Source organism: Apis laboriosa, unplaced genomic scaffold, assembly GCF_014066325.1.
Source record: "Apis laboriosa isolate Shangri-la unplaced genomic scaffold, ASM1406632v1 scaffold64_cov150, whole genome shotgun sequence".
NCBI lineage: Eukaryota > Metazoa > Arthropoda > Insecta > Hymenoptera > Apidae > Apis > Apis laboriosa.
The window spans coordinates 1,110,190-1,130,056 of NW_025224011.1; the positions used below are offsets into that span (position 1 = coordinate 1,110,190).

General features: G+C 31.2%; 2 protein-coding genes across 6 annotated transcripts in view; one reads left to right on the top strand and one right to left on the bottom strand.

Moving 5' to 3' along the window:
- Positions 1-19,438, bottom strand: part of LOC122718584 (neutral ceramidase) — a 33,542-nt gene extending 14,104 nt beyond the window's left edge. The window contains exons 1-7 of one of the 5 annotated variants that reach the window (XM_043943719.1): positions 19,283-19,438; positions 12,420-12,591; positions 11,615-11,758; positions 10,893-11,069; positions 10,584-10,711; positions 10,299-10,500; positions 9,041-9,247 (exon numbers count right to left, since the gene is read on the bottom strand). In XM_043943719.1, coding sequence (XP_043799654.1) covers positions 9,041-9,247; positions 10,299-10,500; positions 10,584-10,711; positions 10,893-11,069; positions 11,615-11,758; positions 12,420-12,560 — 999 coding nt within the window. In that variant the 5' untranslated portion in view covers positions 12,561-12,591; positions 19,283-19,438. Of the gene's footprint in view, positions 1-9,040; positions 9,248-10,298; positions 10,501-10,583; positions 10,712-10,892; positions 11,070-11,614; positions 11,759-12,419; positions 12,592-14,019; positions 14,191-15,830; positions 15,943-17,026; positions 17,048-19,282 lie in introns of those variants that run through there. The other 4 variants (XM_043943723.1, XM_043943722.1, XM_043943721.1 and 1 more) reach the window with 4 other exon arrangements.
- Positions 1,049-7,313, top strand: LOC122718587 (cuticle protein 19-like). Its single transcript, XM_043943725.1, has 3 exons — positions 1,049-1,079; positions 3,823-4,092; positions 5,895-7,313. Exons 1-3 carry the CDS (start codon positions 1,071-1,073, stop codon positions 6,180-6,182), a joined length of 567 nt encoding a protein of 188 aa, XP_043799660.1. The 5' UTR covers positions 1,049-1,070; the 3' UTR covers positions 6,183-7,313.
- Positions 19,439-19,867: the final 429 nt, after the last annotated feature.

Below are 19,867 nucleotides of genomic sequence, written 5' to 3' on the forward strand. Positions count from 1 at the left end.
TTAATTTCATGATTCCTCTCTTTTTTATTAAAAGCACAAGATCCTCGATGATTTTTCACAGTCATCGAGTTGATTAAATCGGTCGAAGAAGAAAAGAAAAGAGGCGAGAGAGTATAGTTCACGCATAAGTAAAACACACACAGGATAAAGGGTGATTAGCGAACGGTGAATTATTTAGAATGTTTTGCGATCCCATGGCACAATATGCCCACTTCTTCTCCATTATCTGGGAGCTACACCAGCGAGCTTTGTTCCGCTTAAATATATTACGACACTTCCTAACGTAACTAGCCGAAGAGACCACGCCTGGCTCGCTCTTTCAACGCGCTCCTTTCCTTGCCAAATTAATTTCCTCCACCATGGTGGAATTTGTATGCACGGAGACGCAAAATATCTTATGAAATTTCAATTTTTTTGAAAATCGGAGCGATCATATCCTCGATATAATTCCATAAATTCGCTCAGAAATTTATCCAATTCGTTTATTCAAATATCCTCAACGAGATAAGAATTCGAAAGATCCGATCTAAGTCGTATCGTATATTTCATAGATCGATTGGAAAAAATCGTCGACCATTTTAATTAAAATCCAAGCAAATTTGAGAAAATCCATCAAGACACTCTGCACGATTCGATCGAAGAAAAACCTGTTAAATCGACGACGAGTAATACATCACGTACGCAGGCACGCAATCAGAAAAATCATCGAGTGGATATCCCCTCCCCCTATCCGCGAGGTCCTCGCGACCGACCGGAAGTGGCCGCAACGAGAGAGACCAACGGAGCTCTCCTCGTCCTTTCGCCGGCACGCGTACCTCTCTTCACCTTCAGGAGGGAACGATGGGGAGGACGAGCGTTTTCCGTGCGGGTGGGGGCGGTGTGTGGGGAGGAAGAGGGAGTAGGAGGAGGAGGAGGAGGACCGAGGGCTTTTGCCCGGAACGAGAGTGACTCGATCGCCACGAGGTGGGAGATAGATATAAGGGCATCGTCTTGGAATAACGGATATCAGTGAGTATCGCGCTGTTTTCGCATACGACACACACGGGAGAATACGTACAGCGACTGGCAACATGTCGAAGGTACGAATCGGGAACCGGAAGTCAAGCGAGCCAAGTGCGCGCGCGCATTATTTTTGGTGTTTTTATTTTCCTCTTTCTCTCTCTTTCTTTCTTTCTCTCTCTGTTCCATCGGAATATTTTGTTCAGATTATTGGTAGGTTAGTTGTTAATCGGACGGTTAATTGGTAAAAATTGGTACAGGCAGTGAAAAGTTTCTTTCTTTTGGTTTATCTTGGTTTGGTCGAGAAATGATCGTTTTGTAGAATCTTGTTTTGTGGAATTTTTTTCTTCGATTAGATCAGGTTGTAAGAGAAATAAATAATAGATTTAGTTAAGTGGAAGAAGTTTGCTCGATGAAGAGGAAGTTGAGGGATACGTTGTTGTAGGTAATGGCTCGTCGTTTGATTTATTCGCGATGATTTGTATTCTTTAAATATCTATCTTTGAAGAGAGATTACGCTGATTAACGAGGAATTTTCGAATTACTTCCTTTCATTTGAAAAGAAATTTCAAATTCTAAGTATCATTGTAAAAATTCGAAATTCATTTATCAAATTTTTAAAATTCTTCCTTTGAGTTAAATTATATTATTCACTAATAATTAATTCTTCTTCCATTCAAGAATCCCACATTCAAATTCTTAAAAATTTCATTCTCGATCATTTTTCATGTGTCGAAAATTAATCAATTAATTTTTTGATATCAAGAAGGGACGAACGAGTACTTTTATTAAGAAAGAACGTTTTCAATTTCTTCTTTCTAAAGAAAAATTCTTTCTTCTTCTTTTTAAAAAAAAATTTCAAAATTACCAAAGTGTCTTCATGGAACGATGACCCCGAGAATGATCTATCGACCGCGGTACCATCAACTTCTTTCCTTTGCCATAGACAGACGATACGATTCGTTTTTGCGGTCTGCGATCCACGCGGAAGTAAAAACGTTCCCACTTCCGTGGATTCGTATTAATTTACGGAGCAAGGTCGACGCCGCGAAAGTGAAAAAGGACACTTTTCTTGGGGAGAGAAGAGCCCGTGAAGCGGCACGAAAGATGAAACACGAGACACTTTCACGCGATGACTTTCCAAGTTTCCCAAGTACGACCAACTTACTACCCATCGAAAAATCGTTCAACGCCCACTTTTGAGATTTTTTTGTGGATCACTCGAGTGAGGACAAAATAGAATCGTTCGACGATTATTATCCCAGCCTGGGTACGACGATGATTAAACCTTTGAACGTATTATTGATCCGATTAATCGTGTTTTTTGAATTATTACATTGGATTGACAAAGTTAATGAGATTTTAATCTAATAATTCTGAAATCGTTGAAATGTTTGAATTGGTTTAATTTATTTCTCAATTTGTACATTTATCATCAAAGTTCCTCTCTTCGATCGATGATCTATCTTAATTTAGAAATTTTTTTTTTCCATTTACATGTAAAGTATTTTAGAGTTGTTCTTGATTTTTTTAGGAATTGGGGGAGGAAAAGGATTGGAATTCGATTTTGTTAATGGAAGATAGTTATTTGAATAATTGATACGATATGGGAATTAGAAGAGATTGATTAGATTGATTTAGAATTACATTTCTGTTACAATTTGGAGGAATTTCGTGTGTGCGTGGATTTCATGTTTGTGCTATATTAACTTTTTCAATCAAAAAAAGGAATGGACTTAAACTTAGATAACTCGATACCAAGTTTTTTTATATGGCAAATTTTAACAAGATTGAACAAAGTACGAGTTTTTAAAAAACGAGATTATATAACCGAACTTTTAATTCAATTTTCTTCTACTTTAATTAATTTATTAATACTTTAACATTGTTCTACAAATTTTTTTCCCAAAAGATTAATTACACAACAATTCAATAATTTTTATTACGAATATTATATTTCATAAGTAAAAAATTATTTTAACTTATCCTAACTGACTATCTATTCAGGATCGATCGTGCAGAACACGTATTCGTGATTTCAGAATATCGAAAAATTGATTTATTATTATTTAACCACGTAGTTCACGTGTTTTATCCTCGTAACTAAACCTGAGAAACGATCTAATAACGATTTAAATGCATCATCATTTCCATAACGATCCTTATTGCAAAAGTGGCGCTTACATTGTTCGCTCCTCGTTCAACGAGCTGATACATTCAGCGTTCGTGGGAAGAATTTCGAATTCTCGAACAAAACTCTCGTCTGGTTTATAATTATCGATTTCTAAATAATTTTCCAATTTTTCGAGCCGTTCGAAAATTTCAGAAATCTCAAAACTTTTCTGAATTTTTAAATCAACGAGAGAAAGGATTTTGAATTTAATCTGCCAATTTCCGAATTTTAGAATCCCTGAATTTTTTAATTCTGGAACGAGAGTCTTTTTTGAGTCGTTCAAAAATTTCAGAGGCCTCAGAGTCTTTCTGAATTTTTAAATCAACGAGAGAACGAATTGTGAGTTTAATCTGCCAATTTTCGAATTTTCGAATCCTTGAATTTTTTAATTCTCGGACGAGATTTCAGTCATTTTTCGAGCTCTTCAAAAATTTCAGAAGCCTCAGAGCCTTTCTGAATTTTTAAATCAACGAGAGAATAGATTTTGAGCTTAATCTGCCAATTTTCGAATTTTATAATTCTCCAATTAAGATTTAAAATTCATTTGAAAAATTAGGGGAAAGGGGTTTCCAATTTTTCAAAGATTACAAACGAACGAATGGATTACGATCCATCGTGAAACTAATTAAACAATCAACGTGCAATTACAGTTTCAGAGCCTGTTATGCCACTTGTGCGCGACGATTGCAATGAGTCACGCGGTGGTGTTAAGCGGGTATAACGGGGGTCACGGGATCTCTTACACGGATTACGAGGGCCTCGAAGGATACCCATCCCAATACGAAGGACACGCCGTGTTGCCCACAGTGGCAGTTCCGGTACACGCGGTTTCCGCTTCGCCTGTTCACGTTACAGCCACTCTTGATCATGGATCTCACGGATACGATCATCACGCGGATCATCACGGTCACGATTACTACGTAAGCTACTACCACGATCATCATTACTCTGTCCTTTGATTTTTCTAATTACCGTTTTTATATAATTATTCATCTGAAAATTACGCCGAGTAATTTTTATTCCGTTCTTCGATTAATTTCACGGGGAATTGGTTGTTTTTTTTTTTTTTGTTATTATTACGTATTATTTTCGATTAATTTGTAATTTTATTTTTTAAAACGTAGAAATTCGAAGCGAATTTTTTCTTATTCTTTCATTCTCTTTTTTTGATAAAAGGAAGGATTGATCTATCGTTATGATGAATTTTTATTTTTTATTGGAAAATAAATTAAAATGTGATATTAAATTAATTAATTATAGATCGATTCAAGTACGAATTTATTAATCTTATCATTGATAAAGAGTGATAATAATGTGACAAAATGTGAATAGATATTTATCGCGTAAGAAATTTTATTTTCCTTCTTTGTATGGAATAAGTCAGAGTTAATTAAATATCTTTAATTGTACGTATTCTTTACCCGATAACGCTCATGAATTATTTATTTCTCCAGAATATTTTTCTCATATTATCAATAAGAAATATCGAACGAGCATAAATTTATATTAATTACATTTTAGATTTTTTACTTTCTTCTTCTTATTAAAAACTTTATATTTCTTCTAAAATAAAAAAAAATTCCATAGCCCTTAACAAACTAATAAACTTCAAAATGGATGTTACATTTTCAAAAAAAAAAAAAAAGTATACATAAAATTATCTTCTAACTTCTTCGTGATCGAATTGGATCGAAACAAAAAAAAAAAAATTGCTGGTATTAATATCGACAGACGTCATTCACGAGATAAGATATTAAATTATCGACGATTTGCATTTGGAATCGCGTGTCGCATCGTAAATCACTTCACAAGGTGTGACGCTTTATGTTAATTGAAATTCTTTGCTGTGGAAAGCGGTGCTTGGCATACGAACACCTTCCGCCATGTATCTCTCATTGCCACCACCGTTTCCGTCATACTTTCTCGCGACGTTGGAGATCTGAACTCCCATGGAAAATTCGTTACGAAATTTCCATTCGACTCGAAATACCGATTCCTACTCGATATCTCTTTATAATCTCTAAAACTATACACATCTCAATTTTTATGCGCCTAACAAAATACGAAAAGCAGAGAATATTAATTAGAATAGAAATTAATCCTCGAAAAATTCTCTAATACGAGTCTATCCAATCTACAAAAATTAAATCCAATAAATTCCAAAAAATTTTCACCTACAAATATTACAATAGATAAAAGAAATATATATCATGTTAATATTAGAATTGAAATTAATCCTCGAGAAATTCTACATTACGAGTCTATCCAATACAAAAATTAAATCTAATATCTAATATCTAATATCGTACAATCTAATATCGTATAATAAATTCCAAAAAAATTTCACCTACAAATATAATAGATAAAAGAAATATATATATATATCACGAGAATATTAATATTAGAATAGAAATTAATCCTCGAAAAATTCTACATTACGAGTCTATCCAATACAAAAATTAAATCTAATATCGTACAATAAATTCCAAAAAATTTTCACCTACAAATATTATAATAGATAAAAGAAATATATATCACGAGAATGTTAATATTAGAATTGAAATTAATCCTCGAGAAATTCTACATTACGAGTCTATCCAATCTAAAAAAATTAAATCCAATAAATTCCAAAAAATTTTCACCTACAAATATTATAATAAATAAAAGAAATATATATATCACGAGAAATTTTCGAATCTCTCTCTTTCTGTTTCTGCTACAGGCCCATCCGAAATACATGTTCAACTATGGCGTCCACGACCCTCACACAGGGGACGTGAAGACCCAGCACGAGGTTCGCGATGGGGACGTGGTTCACGGTTCGTACAGCGTCAACGAGCCCGACGGAAGCGTGAGAATCGTCGAGTACACGGCGGACGACCACAACGGTTTCAACGCGGTGGTTAAAAAAGTTGGTCCGGCCATTCACCCGAAACCCATCCCCGTGGCCAAGTACATATCCCCGGCGTATTACAATAGTTACGAGGAGTACGAGAAGCATCACTTTTAACCCAATTGTGAATCGCGTTTAAAATGGGGGAAAAATGTGGAGACAGGGTCAGAGAGGAGAAAAAATTTTATTTAAGTTAGTTGTACGGAGATAAACCCTTTTTTTTATGATATTTATATCGAGCTTACGATTAAATCGAATCAAACTTCATTCAATCGTGGAATTTTTAAACCATGAAGAATTTCAAAGGATACCGTGGAGATTGAAAAAGTTGGAAAAGAGATTTTGTAATTTGTAAAATTGGAAAATAATTTAAAGAAGAAAGTGAGAGGGAGAAAGAAAGAAATGATGGAATATATTCAAAGTCACGTGTCCACGTGAAATGTGGATGTTAATTTTAAACACACACAAGATCAATTTGTATGTGTATTTATACATATTGATGGAATTTTTCTAATTTTTTCTAAACACATATTCACGATATATTTTATTTAATTAAAGAGGTGCTTCGAAATAGAATGGTGTGCCAAGAAAGAAAAAGAAATGGGGGGAATAGGAAATCGTTAAGATTTTAAGATTTACCAATACTTTTTTTTTTTTGTTTTTATTAAAAGAAACTCTATCTAAAACTATCCTTCGAATTATCAAAATATGTAAACGAGTGTTCGTTGAATTGGCAAAAATGATTATTCTTTTGCTATCTTCTCTTTTGATACTGGGAATAAATACTTTAAAATATTCAAAATATTGTTAAAAAAATTAAAAAAAAAAAATTGAAATTGTCAGAAATGTCAGAGAGAAAATTACACATTATCATTCGACGAATCGATTGAAGACTTTATTATTAGTTAGAAGAATTGTACTTAATTACACTTGGTTTAATGGTTATTAGATGTTAGAAGAGTTTGAAACGTCGAAATTTGTAATTTTCACAATTTTGTAATTATAGATTTAGAAGAAAGAAGAAAACAAAAAAATAAATAAAAATCGTTTATAATTTTTGCAATAATATTGTAATTATCACAAATATTTAAGTTTCATAAAAACTGTGCCACATCTATCGTAGGGATGGAAGTATCGTGTCTCGATATATAATATTAATAACGTTGGAAATTTTTTAATTTTTGTGAAACACATTTGAAATTTGTACATTACATACATCTTTGAATTAATATTTATGAACAAATACGAACAAACAAGGTTTTGAATTTTTAGATCGAAAATGTTAAGATTAAAAATCATAAAAGTTAAAAAATTTTTTAATTTTGAAAATTTTTTTATCTTTTAATTAAAATTTCCAATCTAATGGTTATTAAACTTTTCCAACGAATAATTTCATATTATATAATAACCTCATTTTCACTTTTGTTCGTGAAATAGACCTAACACATACGACCATCATTACACACATGTAAATAAGGATCAAAAAATTTTTGTATTCAATAAAATCGTACCAATGTTATAGTATCAAGTCTTTCTTCTTTTGATAAAAAAGAAATAAAAAGAAATAAAATACTTTTCCTCTAATTTGAGCCAAAATTTTACAACTAATTATCTTGCTAATTAAGAAAAGATGAGAAATAAAAAAGAAGAAGAACTCGTTATTTCATCGATGTATTTCATGAATGTATTTCGAGGAAGAAAGATTACAATGGCTCGTTAACGTTAACCAAGTTTCTTAATGAAACGAATTAAGACTCTCTTTGGACCAAGTTTTCCATTTTGTACAGATAATCGATTAAAACGAAAAGAAGATGGAGACTCTTGAAGATTACTCTCAGAAGAATTTCTTCCATTTTAAAATTAATTGTTTTTATTAAATTAAATATAGATTATTTATTTAAATTATTTAAAAATAAACCAAACCCTTTAAATTATTTATATGTTAATAGAGAAGCCAATAATCCGATCTTTTCAATCATTATTATCACGAAAAAAATTTTGAACAGATTTGAAATGTAATCTCGCGACGAATTAATTCATTTATTTTTTACACCTGATTCGTAAATTTTATCTAAACGTCTATTTCTGTCGATTCGTAATTTTTTAAACTTTTTCCTCTCTCATTATTCTCGTGTCACGCGATTTCATTGTAAATTTCGTCGAAATATGTTTGAATGTTTTTCCCATGAAAACTTAATGGCGAGTGATAAAAATGCGCGAGACAATGGCGAAGAACGTCATTTCTAAATTTACTTTGACTACGTCTCGAGAATTGTTATAAATCGAAGATTTGGAAGATGAAATTGATTTTAATAACGAAGAATGATGCTTATTCTTTAAGGAATATCGAAAAAAAGATAGGAAAGGCAATTTTTGGAAGAAAATTATGATAAATATAAACAACTAACTTATTTTGATTTTTTGAATTTTTTGATCGGGAAATAAAATTTTGTAATATCGAATTTCGAAAGCAATAAATAATAAATTACGATATAAACTAATTTAAAATAGGAATAGAATTTCGAATTTTCGATATAATTCAAATCAACGATATTGCTTTCCTTTCAAAATGTAAGTACTCGATTAATCTAATTTTGATAAATCTGCGAAGATAACTGTTTTAAAATATTCATTTCTTATCTAATCAAATTCCATTTTTTAATATGAACTAATCATCGATTGATCGATTAACTTATTTCTATACATATTCATAGTATTATAAACGCGTATACTTTTAAACAAAAATAACAATAACAACTAACAATAACCTAACAACTGAAATAAAAAGAAAATAGCAAGTATAATAAAATATCTATAAAGAATTATTCACACCTTGTTATAATAAAAAAAAAAAATCTAACGAAAACGTTGTTCCATTTAACACGCACACACACACACACAGACATACACACGAATGGAAATTTACACAAAGTTAAAAAAAGAAGAGAAGCATATAAAAAAGAAACTCGACTCACCCAAGATTCCTTGAACATCTTATTGGCTATGATACTGGTGCTCTCGAACATGTTCCTCCCTGGTCCAGAGGCGAAGCACATCTCCTTTTTTCCTGGGCAAGTGTACTGTTTCGAGCAATTATTGCCGGAAAATTCGCATTTCGGGCCACGTGTGTTGGGTGAAACATCGCCGAGATTGCTGGAGGCGAAGGCTGCCACGAATGGGCCCTGATCTCAACCAATTTCTTCAATTACAATCCTCGAAGGAACGCAAAATCTCTTCTTTACTTCCCGTTCAATAACATCCGTTATTTGCACTCGCGAAAATATATATTTGAATCGTATCGTTGCATCGATATTGTAAAATAACGAAGAAAAAGATTAAAACCGATAAATTTTAACAAGATTTAACACGGCCACGATGCGTATAGCACGACGTTTCGAAACAAAATGAAACCGGTGCCCTCGAACGCGCGAATTTCGATAGGACGAATACGTTTATAATTCGTTTGTTTATAGTTTCGACTTCGCTTCGAATATTGTTATTCTTTCTTACATTCGATGGGAATACGTACACGTATAACGCGTTATAAGAGATTTAATTTATCGAAAAATTATTTACGATTGTTTTAAAATATTTGTCAACGATTTGAAATGAATTTAAAAAAGTTTGAAATGTTATAAAAAAGATATATATAAATTAATACGTGACGTATATTTCTTTTTTAATTTTATAAAAAAATTAATTAATTATTAAATATTATTAACTAATATTTAAATAATAATAATATTTAATTTATATAAATATTAATAATATATTATTACATATTAATATAATAATAATATATAATAATATTTAATTTATATAAATAATATTATATATTATATAATATTATATAATATTATATAAATAATTTATATTTAATTTACAAAATTAAATATAATAATACATATAATTATTAAAAACATGAAATAAATATTTTTATAGATAATAATTATTCGATATCTTATTCGATATTCAATAATCTTTTTTATAATCTATCAAATCATTAAATTAAAATGTTTTAAACGATTTTAAAACATTTAATAAAACTAATTAATAAACAAAATGGATTAATTCTTGATTGATCAAAATTATTGAAACAGATTTAAGATAATTTTGTATCATATTAATAATTACAAATAAATTTAATTTTCTTAAAACATCCTATCTACTCTTTGATCGTATAATAAAATTATCTTTAGAGTCTTTGAATAAGTTAATAACATCGTTTCTTACCTTGCCAATCAGTGAATCATTGTTCATTATTCTCTCGAAAAGAATCGAGGCATAACCAATGTTATCACTGGACACCAGATGATTCGTGTTATTCATACTTGTCGGATGGATGGCGAACCAATTAATTACACCCAATGGTTTATTGTCCTCATTCTTGTAAAATTGTATTTGCGTCAAAATCTTATCCACATTGTCCCTGTACCTGTGCATCGAGATTAACTCGTTCGTTCATTCGAAGGGAGAAAGAAAATTTATTTATAATCAACGAGAATAATATTTTAATACTTGTCCCTCTCCACTTTTGGATTGTTTAGATAAGCGAATGGACTTCTGTTTATATTGACACCGTGAACTTCCCCATGGGTGATGAAGAGCCGACCTGGCACCATGGCGTTATGGGCACGTTCGATACTCTGAAAAAAGTAATAATATTTAATCTTTATATTATATTATTTTTCTTTACTTTCCAATTTGTTATTTCGTTAAAACTTTTTTTCTTTTTTTTTTTTAAAGAGAATTATTAATTATAACGATTAAGTGGAAATTAGATATTTAGGATTACATTGCCTCGAAATTTTTGGAAACGAGTGTTACCTTGGTTATCCCATTAACCATGGCATCGAACGTCTCCCTAACGAAACCGAACGTCGTGAGATCGAATAGCATGTGCAACATGAATCCACCGGGGGTGGAGTGCGAGTGGGTTGCACTGATCATGACATTCTTCTCCGTATACAAATCGCCATACTGTTTTTGGAGATTCTCCACCACCTGTAGCAACGAGTGTTACGATCTTAAGTGAGAAGATAAAAATTTATCTATATCGAAATCGATAAACTTTAGAAATTTATTGAATTTAAAACAAAATAAAAGGAAAATATTATTTATCCATCGATTGCTCTTTCTTGTCTTTCTTAAATTGTATTGTAATCGAGATATTCTTATTTTTGTTTTATTTAAAAAATAGAATCTTTCTCAATGAAAATTTCAATCTAACAAAAGCTATTCAAAAATATTTTTATTATCTCGTTATTAATTTATTTTCGATTTTAAAAATTATCGATACGAATTGTCTGCATATCTTGATACGAAATCTCTTTTTAATTATATCGATTATCTATTGTTTATTCGCAATTTTCAATCTATATTCTTCTTTCGATTTATAGATAAAAATAGAAAAGATGAATCGAATCGATAAATACAATTAATTAGACGTGGGATAAGACTTGACAAGATTTAATCGTGCCCGAAAGATGATGGAAAATTTCTATTATATTGATCAAGAAGGAAAGGGTTAGATGCAAAGTGCGGATTACCGTTTCACGTATCCCGTTTCCTATCATCGCGCTGTCCACGCTGACGAACACGAACCTCTCCTCCCCATCGTCGATGATGAATGCCCTAGAAAACGTTCGAAGATGGAGTCCTGATCCCTTCTGATCGATCTTCGCGTAGCCCATCTGGAAACACGAACAACTCTCCTCGTGATCCGAATACAGAAGAAAGAACATTCGATTCAATCATTATTGAATATTTCTATTGCGATACAAACAGGATGATTAAAAAAATAATTCTTATAATTCAAACTGGTATTAAGAAAGAATATAAAATAAAGGAAAAGTGAAAAATCATAATATGGACGTTTAGAGAAAATTATTTACTTTAATTAATTCAATAAAAACAATAACAACATTTAACAAACACATCTTTAAATGATTATTTCAATTACTGCTTCCCATTTGTTTGAGGATTATTTTTATGAAAAATAATTAAACAAAACGCCAATTTTTTAAAGAAAAAAAAGTCGCGAAAAAAGCAATAATTATGCATTGATTTATCATTATTTATTATTTATTAATTTTCTGAATTGTAATATTTTTACCCAAAGGATAATAATAGAAAGAAAAATATAAAGAATACTAACGAATATTATTTTAGACTTTTTTGGATTCAATTATTTTCTTCGAATTGTAATTATATTTATCAAAGGATCAAGATAACGAATATTATTTCGACATTTTGGATTCAATTATTTTTCTAAGTTTCTCAACGTCGAAGAAAGAAACTTGTTGTCGAATTGTTATAATATTAAAATGGAAGAAGCACACAAAGGATACTAACGAAAACTATTTCAGCAACGGGTCCGGTTGTGTCCGCTCTGCCCACGCCAATGGTGTAGGACGCAATGGCGCCCGGCACCGCAACCTGGAGCAGCCATATCGAGAGAAGCGCAAGGATCCTCAAGAGTGCCGGTGCCTCCATTCAGCTTTTCTCTGCCGCCAATCTGAACGCGCTGAAATCAACCGGTTCACTGTGTCTCATTTCCGTTTCAATGCGGTTTAATATTATCGTCCATCCAAAGATAAGGGACGCACGAGATCGATGTCCAATTCTTTTCCATTCTGATTTTAAGCTCCGTTGTCTCGTTTCTCGATATTTATATTTATATTCATCGAGATAAAATCGAAGGATAAGTTGTACGTCAAGTGTTTAATCACTCCTTTTGATTCAAGATGAATTGAATTAATCGAATACGAATTGTTGGAGAAATTGGTTGAGAAAATATGAAAGTTGAGAATAAAAAAAAAAAGAGAAATATAAAGCTACTACATTGATGTGTATAAATTTAAAGAAAATTTCAATATTTAGAAATTGCAATTTTTTCAAATGTAAGAGAATTAACAAGAAAGAGATCTTTTTGATGATATTAAAAAATTTTCTGCTTCTAAATTATATAAGAAAAACTCTACCATTCTTTGATTTTGAAATTTCGAAAATTTCTATAAAGGTAATCAAAGGTTATTAAAGAACAAAGAATTAAAGAATATTGAAGATATATTGATTTTCAGAAATATTTTATAAACTTCAAATTATTAGATTAAATTATTGTACATGAATAATTAAAGAAATATTATAGTGTAAGTAAATTTCGTTTCGATTTTAATTTAACAATAAAGGAACAATAAATTTATTATTGTTCAAAAAAAAAATATTGTTAAGAAAAAAACATGTGCAATGTGTTCACTGTTGTAAAACAGTGACACAACTTTGCAGAAAAAAAGAAGAAGAAGAAGAAGGAAAAGAAAACAGATAATACGAGATAAAAACGGGAAGAGATAATGGAACGATTGTAAGTCATGGGAACAAAAAAATGCGGGGAACAATGGACGTTTTACACGAAATGTTATGTATTGTTGTACTTTTAAACCTTCGTCACGTGAGTAATCCATATCGCTCGAGCATGAAATCTATCATGAATCGTTTGGCCACGTAATTCAATCGCGTTACGATTCTGTTTACGCAAAATAATTTCAAATGGACGTCGCGTGATTCAACACGATCCTTTTTTCATTCACGATCATTGACTACCTTTTGTCTCGTGCCAATACAATTCCCAAGAAGAAAAATTGTCATCCAGAAATTAACAGAATATAACAAAAGTATTATTTAGAATCGTACTTATTAGAATTAGAATTTTGTACGAATATAATATTTATAAAGTTAATTCGATTAATAAATAATACAATACGGATACGATAATTAACATTGAATAAATAAAAATAAAAATTATTTCGTATCATCTTATATTTATGATAATAAAAACACTCATCTGCATTCTTATCGATAAAAAACAAGACACACATATACAGTATATTTTCACGGAAATTTTCATGGAACTCTTTTAATGAATCAGTCTTTTCACATCCACCTCAATACGTACTTACAAAAGAGAAAAGAAAATCGACAAGCTTTCATTCGATCGTTTCCTCTTCCTCCTCTTATCGAAGAAAAGCGAAGGAGCAAAAAAGGGAGACGAATAACCGTGACACCTCTTTATTAATTTTCCATGCAACTGGGACAGCCAGTTTATTCGAGGAGAAAAGAACAAAAAGCAGATAGTAAGTCACACTTGACAACGAGAGAATCTTCGACGATTAAGGCTAATCGTCGAGACGAGCACTATTATCTAGAAACTTTGTTGTGATTGCTTCTTTCTCTGATTCATCCTTTTTCTTATCTAATTCTCGATAATTGTCGATGGATTATCAAAGAAAAATTAATTTCTCAAATCTGTCGGAAAGCTTTAATTCTCACTAAAACTTTATAGAGATTCGATTCGAAAAGTTATTATTACCGAATTTGAAAATAAATTCGGTAAAACGAATTTCTTATGAATGGACTCAGCGATGAATCTGGTTATATTTTATATTTCGATAAAAATTGTGTTGATTTGATTTGATTTAAAATATCAAGAATAATTGGTTCTGAAAATATTCGATCACGTTGAATGTTCGGTATATTTGATGAGAAATTATATATCAATAAAAAAAAAATATCAAATTTTAATACACATATTTACAATTATAATCCTAGTGAAAAATCATTTTTTTAAAAATCAAATATTGAAATTGATTCGTGAATATTTTCGAGATCAACCGCGTCTTAAATTTTGTAATGTAATTAATTAAAATTATGTAAATGTTTTCTGTGATGACGAAAGAATAATTATTTTTCACGTTGCCAAATTTCTCGTAATTTTATTACGAGATTGTCAAAGGGTTAATTCGAGTCATGCATCCTAATGCATCATCTAAACTATCAAACTATATGTCATAATGGTTTTCTCTTTCGCATATTTCTAGTCTATTGTTTGATAATAGAGATAATAGATTGGAAATTTCTAAGTCGAAGAATTGAACTGGGAAGATAATGATTCTCTGGGTTTAGTTAACCTAGTGTGCTACTTCGTTGAAAAATCATTATTTTGAGAAAGTCGATAATCATACTTATTGTTAAAATGGGTCACGAACAGTTTTCAATATAATTTTGAATTGTTTGCCTTTATGAAATTGTCTCTTGTCTTTTGATGATCAATGTGAGAAACAGATTTAGATACATCTTTGTAAAATTTTAATTCAACGATCATTGTATATGAAATCATTATGATTTAAGAATTAATTTTGTTGTAAAACGAGATTACCGTGAGAATAAATAACTTTTAAGTTGGCAGACTTTTGATGTCGAAGTTACTCGAATGTAAATTATCGTGTTATTCTATTCACGAGAACGCAACACTTCTAATTGCTTTGATAATTAATATCAGTGAGAATATATATATTGCCGAACTGAAAATAATTGCGAACTAAATTGTAAAATAAATTTTTCCCACTATTATTACTTTACACCAATATTATTAAAAATAAAAAACGATCGAGTTAGTTACAAATATAAATTATCAATGCTTCGACACACTTCTTATACAAATCAACCCATTCTACCAATTTTTAAATTTTTAAAAACTTCTTCATTCACAACTTTTCCTACTAAATCATTATCACATTCTTTCTCATCGAATCAACAACTTCAAAATTTTCATTTTAACATCACTTACATTAACACCATAACCAAATTCACCGCAACGAGAATTAAAAAAAAAAAAATTTCAATTTTCACAGAATCGCAGATATTTAAAAAAAAGAAAAAAAATGATTGCAGCAAAATTTTCGAGACCGACCGTAAGAAACTTCTTACCCTACTTCCATCGAAATCGTTTCGATCGTCAGCTGGTTGATTCTCGACGAGATATTCCTCCCTCGTGACGCGTGAACGGACACTGAGAGAGGAGAAGATCGGACACTGTGGTCGGTAAGGCGGATGCTGCACAATTTCGACGGTATTTACCGATTGCGTGGCGTGGCAATGCGCTTTCACTTTCCAACGATATCTTTTCTCGACATCTTTTCTTGGTATTACGTCTACTTCTTTCATCGGGGGGGGGGGGGGGAAAAAACGGTGAAATTCGGTATTATCGGCCAGGAACGAATAATAAAACGTGGTAGCGTTCGTGCGGTTTACTATGCGTAAAGAGAGACTATTGAAAGGAGATTGTTGAGCAACGTAATGTAGATAGGCTACAGTTGTAGACTACAGTGGCTGTCAAAAGTTTGCGATATTTATTTTCAAAATATCTCGCAACTAATATTTGAAAAATTATCGTTTCAAATATATCATTTGTTATATAGATAGAAAATTTATTACGTATAATTTTGATCATTTTTAACTTTGATTTAAGGCTGTACTGTTGATTACGTTAATAAATTGGTAGTCTCGGTAATACATAATAAGAGCCTTTCTATTCTTAAAACAATTACATTATCTGAAATTATATGGTATAATTTCGAAAGTATCTACGCGTTTTGCTGGGAACAATGATCGCCAGAAAGTGGAAGAAAGAGAGAGAAAGAGAGAGAGAGAGAGAATACGCTTATTCATACTGTACTATTCGAATACTGTTTCGTGTGCTTGCACGTGTTCTCTTTCGCATTCCTTTTAAAAGTAAATAGGTTCGACCTTCCAGAAAGAGTACGCAGCCGAGATGTAGATGTAACTACGTGATTCGTTCGCTCTCGCTTGTAAATTCGAGTTTCAAAAATAATTAAAGAAAAAAAAAAAGAAATAACATTGACAATCTAGCTGTTCGATCTAAAGGATCGTGATGAAATAAAAGAAAAAGGTGGAGAAGGATACGATGAAATAAAGAGGAGGAAAAGATAAAAACCAATGGAATAATGAAATCATGTAAAAAAATTAAAAGAAAGCGAAGAATGCAAATCCTTTCACGAAAGATTCAATCACACGGAAAATATTTCGATTAAATGAAATACCTCGATGTTTTTTCCAATCGTTCACCGACCCGTGTTCACACACACGTACACATACACACATACCTGCGCGCGCACACCTGCTAAGACCGATTCTCGATAGTGTGCAGAATCGATTAGCGAAATCGTCATTCGTGCACGAAGTCTGGGCCAGTCTTGTTATTCCGGTATGCAAACAATGGCCAACTGAATGACCATTTGAAACGCTTCACGGTCTCGATCGTGTAAAAGAAGCAAGTATATGTACGTATGTATTTAGGATTACGATAACGTTGTCGTGCTCGTTTTATCGTGATGGATGACATCACGAAAGTGCAAACATTAATGGTAGTCAGGATGAAAGTGATATCTTTCTAAGGATCTATTTTTCTAAAAGTAAATTGTTAATTTGTTAGAATTATTGGTGGAGAAAAAAAAAATTCTTATTTGAAATTATTACTAATTTTATAAATGCATTTATCAATATAACATATTATGTAAAAATATTGAATGCTATCCCGAAGAAAATTTTCTAACACGTTGTAATTTTTGAGTTTTGTGCAATTTGTTGCAATATTATATTACATATTATGTTATATATGTCCAAGAGTTTTGTTATTCGTTGATAAGAATTGTATATTTATATTTATTAATTGATAAAGAGAGGAAAAAACGAGAGAGGAAAAAGTTGACATTGAGTTTGATTTTTAATTGATAACATATGAAGCTGTTTGTGCACTTCAATTTGTGAGTGATTAGATTATATCTAATAATTCAGAAAGAGTGGAAGATATTGGATTAATTAATTGTGAACAAAAGTATTTGCATAATTATCTTAGTTATCTTAATCATTAATATGTTGACATATGTTTTTTGTGTAGATTTTTAAAATTATCAAAGCAAGTGAAGAAAATCAAGATATATATATATATATTTCATATGTGATGTAAGAAATTTGTAAAACTTGAAAATTCTAATTTTTATTTAATTATTATTTAATTAATAAAATTTAACTAGATCTAATTAGAAATAAGAAGAAATAAGTATTTACTTTTATTCATTATTCTAAAAAGAACATAAATATAAATATTCATATATTAGATTTGCATTTATATTAGTTTGATAAAAGAAAAAAAGAGGAAATAAATCTCTCAATTACAAAAACATTCATATTCAATGAATCAATTGTATAACAGAAATGTTTTGTTAATATATATAATACTTGTTAATCAGAAAAATACACGTATGAATTTAAAGAGAAAAGAAAATATTTCTGTTGGTTCAATTAATTTCAATGTGTATTACTTGCATCATCATTAGAATTATCATCATCATTATCATCATTATTTTTAATAAATTGATAGATAAACTATACCATGTTGCATATTTATATAACATAAATGTACATTTAATATAGATGACTCATGTATATATGTACATAGGTCAATTGTTTGGAAAACACAGAGTAGAATAACAGTAAATATGAGATTACTGTGAATGATGGATGATTTGTTTGTTTATAATAAATACGTGGTAAAATTTTGCGAAAATACGTCGTAAATAACAAAAGAAAGGAAGAAAAGTCAATGATAATTTTCTCTATGAGAATATGAAAGCCTAAATTCTGTAAAAAATTTTTTCTATAATAAATTAGTAATAAAAAAGTTTAGAATATAAGACATTGTAATTATCTTGAATCCATAAAAATCAAATCAAATCAGTCAAAAAACTAATTAAATATCACGTGTATTTACTATGCCTATACTATTGCACGTCATGTTAAATATCAAATGATAAGCTCATTCACTATCGAACAGGTAAAAAGTAATCCATGTAAATAGAATGATTTACTTTCCAAATCAATCCCAATGAATCTCAAATCCGCAAACCACATCCATTCTCAATTCACACGATTCATAATTATCCAAGTAAGTAATGCTCCTTTATTAAATACCAGAAACATTAAATTATCATTATACAAAATTATATACAAACACTTTTCCAATAAACTTTAACAACGTTCAAACTTCTCAAACGTTAAGATCTTTGAAAACACAGATTTAAAATTTTGCTTCGATAACAATCCCTTCCAAACCAACTATCTCTCCATAAAAATTATACTTTTACAATAACATTAAAACCTAATAGAATTTATATATCTAATATCTCACCTACATCTATCTAACTTAGATCAATTTAAACTGCAAACAGCTACGTTTCCTTTTACAAAAATTACTTTCAAAACTATTATTTATGAAACCAACCATTTCATCTTTACACACACACTCACGCACATCACAATCATCCTCGGTTCAAACAATTGAACAAACGATCACTACTCACCCCGCTCAAAAAAGGGTCCAGCTCATGACCAGGTGGATCGAGGCTCGAGATCGGACGCGTTAGGTGATCGATGGATCGAGACAGAGCGGAGACACGGCGGTAACAGCTGGCCTGGACGACTCCTCGTCTCGAACACTTCGCTCGACCGCGTCAAATACCGCGTTCGGGCCTAGCCAGCGTGCTCGAGGTAGCCGCGAGAAGGGGAAACGGAAACGATCCTCCACGGCTATTCTCATGGCTCGTCATCGCCTCTCTCTCTCTCTCTCTCTCTCTCTCTCTCTCACTCCTACACTCTTTCCTCTTGTCCCTCTCGTCACGATGTATCGAGCCACGTAGTCTATCTCTCTCTCTTTCTCTCTCTCTCTCTCTCTTTTCCTTTTTTTTCTTTTTTTTTCGACAGGGTATTCGTTACACCGCCTCCGTTTATCTGGACACCGTGTTGAAACGCGTGATGAGAGCTTTGAGGGTACGCTTTCAGACTCTTCCTCCTCTTTTCTTTTTTTTTTTTTTTTTTTTGAGGATTTGTTGGGATGAGGGTTGGAAGGCTTTTTGGGGGGAAAGGTTGATGAAAACGTTGGGTGGATC